The sequence below is a fragment of the Lathyrus oleraceus genome, chromosome 4, assembly GCF_024323335.1.
Source record: "Lathyrus oleraceus cultivar Zhongwan6 chromosome 4, CAAS_Psat_ZW6_1.0, whole genome shotgun sequence".
Taxonomy (NCBI): domain Eukaryota; kingdom Viridiplantae; phylum Streptophyta; class Magnoliopsida; order Fabales; family Fabaceae; genus Lathyrus; species Lathyrus oleraceus.
In genome coordinates, this window is record NC_066582.1 from 261,548,360 (window position 1) to 261,555,465 (window position 7,106).

The 7,106-nt window shown below is 34.9% G+C and overlaps 1 protein-coding gene across 1 annotated transcript; it reads left to right on the forward strand.

Annotated features, from left to right (window-relative positions):
* The first annotated feature begins 4,665 nt into the window (after positions 1-4,665).
* On the forward strand, positions 4,666-6,720 carry LOC127135426 (L-type lectin-domain containing receptor kinase IX.1-like). The gene has a single exon (XM_051062141.1). It carries the CDS (start codon positions 4,666-4,668, stop codon positions 6,718-6,720), a length of 2,055 nt encoding a protein of 684 aa, XP_050918098.1.
* The last annotated feature ends 386 nt before the right edge of the window (positions 6,721-7,106 follow it).

A 7,106-nucleotide genomic window follows, 5' to 3' on the forward strand; every position in this document is an offset into this window, starting at 1 on the left:
GCGAAAAGTACGCATCATGGTGCAGACTGTGTTTGTTATGCATTGCTAGGTCTTGATGATGGCAATGTTGAGTACATGAACTGCTGCTCAAGTGATCCTGGAATTACAGTTGATGCACTTGTATCCTATAGGCCTGTCATGGACTTGATGGTAACTGATGTGAGTTTGCTGTTTGCATTACTGTGTATATGATTAGTGAATGTTATACTGAATGCTTTTACATTATTGTTTAAAACCTGATAAACACATGGCTGCATGCTTGATGCTTGTGTTATGATGCATTGGTCTTGGTTTGTCATGTATATGTGTGTATAACCATTTGATGTTGGGCCTATTTTGGCCTTGGATTATGGTTAGGTTAGGTTCTTGAACTTGTAATGGTCATGCTTGAAAATACCATCATGGAAGTGTATATGCAATGCTTTGTCTTGGTCATTTGATTTGTGAATATGGAATGGACTTTGGTTTCTACTTGACATGCTTGAAATGCACACTTCAAAAGTCATATGACATTTTGATTTTATTTTATAGGATCGACAAATGCAAGGAAGATTGGTCTTTAAGAAACAAGGGGCTTAGGGTTTAGGTCCTAGAACTTAGGTGAGTTGACTTTGGTCAAAGTTGACAAAAAAGTCAACTATTGACCAAAGTCAACCTTTGGTCAAAATTGTGTATTCTTGTGTAGATTTTGTGGGAATGATGTAAAGGACATTTGTATGGTTGGTTTGACAAATTTTGAATGAAAATGCCCCTTATGATTCAAAACCAAATTTACTTTCATATTGAAAATTCTCCATTATCCATGCTTAAATCATATCTTGAAATGAATGAACCATAATCTCAATGATACTTGAACAATGTGGACTATGAATGCATGATGACACATGGACCAATGGACTAAAAATAAGTATTATGAATCAATGGACCCATACTGCTCCATGAAGCATGAAGTCAATGAATGCCCCAATACCTAGAATCAATGAACTATGACATGTGTATAAATCAAGCTCCCTTATAAGGACCTTGAATGTATGATGAATCATGGGCCTATGGACTATGAAGTATGAATGTACACGGACTAATGCATTAGGCTAATGGATCTTGAACCAACATTTGTGGACTATGGATGCAATATGCAATAATGAAATCCATAAACTAGGAGATCATGGACTAGTAATACCAACCATATACATGAGATCCATGACCTTGCAAATGATGTGGGTATGATGGAAAAGATGATGGGCATGAGCCTTTCCCAAGTGGGTTGGGGTTTTAGCCCAACCAAGGTGCCTCAGTCAATGACTTACCTGCATGAGCCTTCAAGCCTCTGAAATTAGGGTTTCCAGAGCATGCCTTTCTATCAAGGGCCTTGAATGAGATAGGATACTACTCAGCCAAGTCTTCAACATGTAGGCCCCCTAACTAGGGCTTAGAGGCCAAGATAGGTCCCATAGAACCAACATGAAGCCTTACACCCAATCACTAGCAAATTAGGGTTTCAACCCCTCTAAAGGGTGTCATGATAGAACCTTGTTGAATTTAAGTTTCAAAGATCAAGTCATTAGGGTTTTGCCTCTCACACCACCAGATGAACGTCCAAGCTAAGCCTCTAGGGTTTCATCCACTCAAAAACCCTAGCTTTGCAAGCCAGAAACTTTGAATCCACAATGATCAACCAATGGGTATGAATGAATGATTTAATGCCTATGTATGAAACATGAAAGTAGGTAAGTGATTTCCTAGTTAAAGGTGAATGAAAGGATGAAAAGGGAGGGTAAATTTTAGGGTACAACAATAATCATAGTTGGTGTCATCCAAAATAGGTGGTCTATTAACAAATCCTTCTTCCTTGTCCATAGTATCAAAAAATATCTTCCCTGAAGCTTACCCAAAATAGAATAGGGTGCCTACTCTAATGCCAATTCAAATTATGGCACGTAAAGAACATATGTTGTATACGACGCCAGGACACCAGAATGACGAAGGAAATGTCAAGACATCGTAACAACACAAAAAACAATAAACAACTTAAAGTAAATTTTAGGAAGTAAATAACACAAGGTATTTGTTACCCAATTCGGTGCAACGTCACCTACATCTGGGGGCATTCAAGCCAGGAAGGAAATCCACTATAATAGAACTAGTTTGAAGTCCTAGTAAACAACTTCCGGTTTACAGTCTTCGCACCTAATCACTACCAATGATATTTCTATATAAGAATCTCCTAGACATGAGACCCCTCTCACTTCCTCTCAATCACACAACTCGTGATAACAAAGATAACAAGCAAAGAGGAGACACACTCCAATAAACAAAATTCACTCTTGCTTAAAAGCTTACGAGTGATTCACAATTACAATTTAACTATCAATCCAACTTTAACATCAAGCTGATACAAGAGTGCCTCACAAATAAAAACAAACAGACTAAAACCTAATTCACACTATCAAAAATGTGGCAGGCCTCCTTAGGTTTAAAGTCTTCCTTTAAATAGCTTGAGAGCAACATGAGCTTAATGAACAATTCAGGCTAAACAAATAGTAGATCCAAAACGATCTTCAGCGTAAATTTTGAAAGAGAATATAATGTTTCCTTAAACGTTTTGACATCCATTCTTAGGAAACACGACAAATCTTGAACCGACCTTTGCTGGTTTTAGAAACATACGCTTCTTGGACCGTAGTATACATGAATCATATCTTCAGCAAATCTTCAGTGATCTCACGCTTGAAACATATCTTCCAAGAATACGAAACAAGGCACGCTACGACGTCGTACCAACATGTCAAGACATCTTGTCTAACATCTTTCTAGAACACTTGTTTTAACAAAATGCGGCCAATCACAACACAACCAACCTGCATTTCTTATGGGAACCAATAACTATATTGATATCACCTAGCATGCACCAAAAGCCAAGGTAAGTTCATTTCATATCTGTCTTCGAATAACATGATAGTTACTTAGATATACAACTGCAATGAAGAACTTAGTTTGATCCACTTCTATAGAAAAAGTTACTTGTTGTTTAGATAAACTCAACACAATGGGATTCATATTTGTTGCACAAAAAGTCCATAAGTTTGAATCATGACACTACTACGAAAGACATATAATAACAGTTAAACAACTATTGTTAGGTAAGGTGTGACATGTTTTTCTTGACTACATTGATAACTTTCATCACAACAACAATAACAAGAACAACAAGAACAATAACAAGAATAAAAGAACAACAACAATAACAAGAATAACAACAAGTATAACAACAAGAACAAATAGAACAATAACAACAACAATAACAACAAAAATAAGAACAATAACAAGAACAACAAGAACAAGACCAACAACAATAAGAACAACAAGAAAAACAACAAAACAACAACAACAAGAACAACAACAACAACAATAAGAACAACAACAACAACAAGAAGAACAACAACAACAACTACAACAAAAACAACAAGAACAATTACAACAACGACGATAACAACAAAAATAACAAGAACAAGAACAAGAACAAAAACACAACAAGAACAAAATAAACAAAATCATTAAACAAGAACATTTTACCTGATACAACAATAACAACTAACATTGCTAAGTTGAATCCATGCTTTTCATGCATCGTCCAATTTGGAGAAGAGGTGATGGAGTTTCGAAACTCGTTAATGGAAGAAATATTTTTGAGTTTCGTTTATGGAAAAAATAATGTTTTCAAATTTGGTTTAGTGGAGGAATAATGTTTCATAAATGGAAGAAGTTTGGAGGCAGAAGACGAAGTTTGTCTAAGGAAAAGGTGAATGAACTAAGAGCGTTATATATCTTTAAAAAAAATTAAAAAGACATCATTTTTTACCATGGTTGGAATTCCAATTGTGGTTAAAAGTGACACCTTCCTATTTTTCACCACTATTATTATTAAGGACGGTAGTATGAAATCTTTTAATAAAATATAAAAAAAATCCATACACCTAAATATCATCTATTACTTCAGTGATTGAATATATCATATAATAACCTAAATAAGTCAGACTTTTGTTGATCAAATCGATTTTTAACAGCCAACCAAATATATTCTATGTGTTAATTATGTGCAAGAGAAAGTATTTACATATTAGTCTAAATTTACATGATCTAAATCCTTACATTATAAGACCGAATATGTCATACCATATCCAAACATTACAAACAGTTATTGAAATGTATTCAACTTTGAAAACATCCATCTTCAAGAAAACATAATATATTATCATCTTGAATATTCCGAGGAAATAGCCGGCACCGGCGTTACATATTTGGAATATCAAACTCCACTCTCATCTTACACTTGTATCTTCTTGTTGCCTCAGTTACTCACTTCTTTTTTTCCAAATAATAATCACTTTGTCTTCTTCCTTTTATCTCATTCAATATCATAATTTGATAATCTCTTCACAATATATAAAAACAATGTGCCGGCGATTGAGCCTATGCTCTAAGAACTTTTTTCATAACTTGAAATATAAGTCAACTACTTAGAACCTTTGGTAACAAAACTATAATGCCACTAAAATGAATTATTTAATAACGCTTTGAATTCTACGTTGCATAAAGTTAAGCTAAACATTGGCAACACCACCATCATTCTCAACTTCTATTTCTTTCCACTATCTGAAACTATCCATGGCTATCTTCACTTATGTTTCATACTATAATCAAACCAAAAACAGCTTATTTTCCATGTTAATCATAGTTTTCACTTTGTTCTATGGACTCTTCAATCCTGCATGCTCAATTTCCTTCAACTTCTCAAACTTTCAACCAAACTTATATCTGATAAAATTCCAAGGTGATGCGTTTTCCTCCAACAATGTTCTTCAGCTAACAAAAAACCAACTCGACGGCCCCATCACAAGCAGCGTCGGCCGCGCTTCATTCGATCAACCGGTGAAGCTCTACGATAAACAAACAAATGAGTTAACTGATTTCACAACGCATTTCACCTTTGTTATGAAAGCTGTTGTTGCGACGCAGTTCGGTGATGGTTTATCGTTTTTCATCGCTCCGTTTCAATCTGATATCCCGAAGAATTCGTCCGGCGGTTACCTTGGCTTGTTCAACAATGAAACTGCATTTGATACTAATAAAAATCAAATAGTAGCTGTTGAGTTTGATTGTTTTGAGAATGATTGGGATCCAAGCTCTGATCATGTTGGAATCAATGTTAACTCGATTCAATCGGTTCAAAATGTTACTTGGAAAAGAAACATTAAAAACGGCTCGATTGCGAATGCTTGGATATCGTATAACTCTACAACAAAAAACCTTTCTGTATTTCTAACTTATGCTAATAATCCAACTTTTCACGGAAACTCTAGTCTTTCACATGTTATTGATTTGAGAGACTTTTTGCCTGAATATGTTAGGATTGGTTTCTCAGCTGCTACAGGTCAATGGATTGAAATACACAACATTCTATCTTGGTCATTCAATTCAAATTTGGAAAGTGGTAATGGTAAAAACATCAAGGTTGGTTTAGGAGTTGGTTTAAGTGTTGGTTTTTGTTCTTTATCTTGTTTTGTCTGTGTTTTATGGTTCACTCTTTGGAGAAAAAGAAAAAGAGTACTAAACAAAGGTAAAAGAGACAATAACATTACAGGTTTGGATTATTCTATAGACGACGATGAATTCGAGAGAGGAACTGGTCCGAAAAGGTTCACTTACAAACAACTAAGCAATGCAACAAATGGTTTTGATGAGAAAGGAAAGCTTGGAGAAGGTGGATTTGGAGGTGTTTACAAAGGTTTACTTTCAAAGAAAACAAAAATGGAAGTAGCTGTGAAAAGGGTTTCAAAAGGGTCAAGACAAGGAAAAAAAGAATACATATCAGAAGTAAGAATAATAAGCAAACTAAGACATAGAAACCTAGTCCAACTCTTAGGTTGGTGTCATGAAAAAAATGAACTTTTACTTGTTTATGAGTACATGCCTAATGGAAGTCTTGATTTTCATTTATTTGGAAAAGGGGTTATGCTAAGTTGGAATATAAGATACAAAATAGCATTGGGTTTGGCTTCATCTCTTCTCTATTTGCATGAAGAGTGGGAACAATGTGTGGTGCATAGAGATATTAAGTCAAGTAATGTGATGTTGGATGCAAACTTTAACTCCAAGCTTGGTGATTTTGGTCTTGCAAGGCTAGTGGATCATGAACTTGGTTCACAAACAACAGTTTTGGCGGGTACAATGGGATATTTAGCACCAGAATGTGTGACAACAGGGAAATCAAGTAAAGAGTCTGATGTTTATAGTTTTGGAGTAGTTGCACTTGAGATCACATGTGGTAGAAGGCCAGTTGAGGCAAGAGAAGAGGCCAAGAAAGTTAGGCTTGTGGAGTGGATTTGGGATTTGTATGGTAAGGGTGAGATATTTGAAGGGGTTGATAAAGGGTTGAAGTTGGAGTTTGATGAGAAACAAATGGAGTGTTTGATGGTTGTTGGATTGTGGTGTTGTCATCCTGATTTTACTATGAGGCCTTCTATAAGACAAGTGATTAATGTTTTGAATTTTGAAGGTGCTTTGCCTAGTCTTCCTTCAAAGTTGCCTGTGCCTATGTACTTTGCTCCTCCTATGGAGATGTGTAGATTTTCTTATACTTCTGATGGTCTCACAAATACAACTAAGGGTTCTTCTACTTACTCATCTATTTCAGCAGGGTCTAGAAAATCTCTATTGTAGGTTTGTAGCCCTACACTTTTTTTTTATGTGTCTTGTGATTTGTGATGTAGCAAAATAAAGTTTGAACTTATTCATTTTATGTAAGCTATTTGATTTTTTTTAATTTATAATTAGTATTACTTAAGTCCAGAAAACTCAAAATAATCTGATAATTTACCAAACATAAGAAAAGTGGAGACATCGGATCACCTTGTCTCACACTTTTACTGCAATTGAACAAAAGCTTATTATTATTTATGACTAAAAGCTTCTAAAACACTGATAAGAAACTTCCATTTCAGAGTATAAAAAGTCTTTTTAATATTTATATTCCAAGCCTGGTGACCACACAAACCACACAAATATATTTTGTCAAATATGTTTATTTCTTTAGAAATAATACAAAT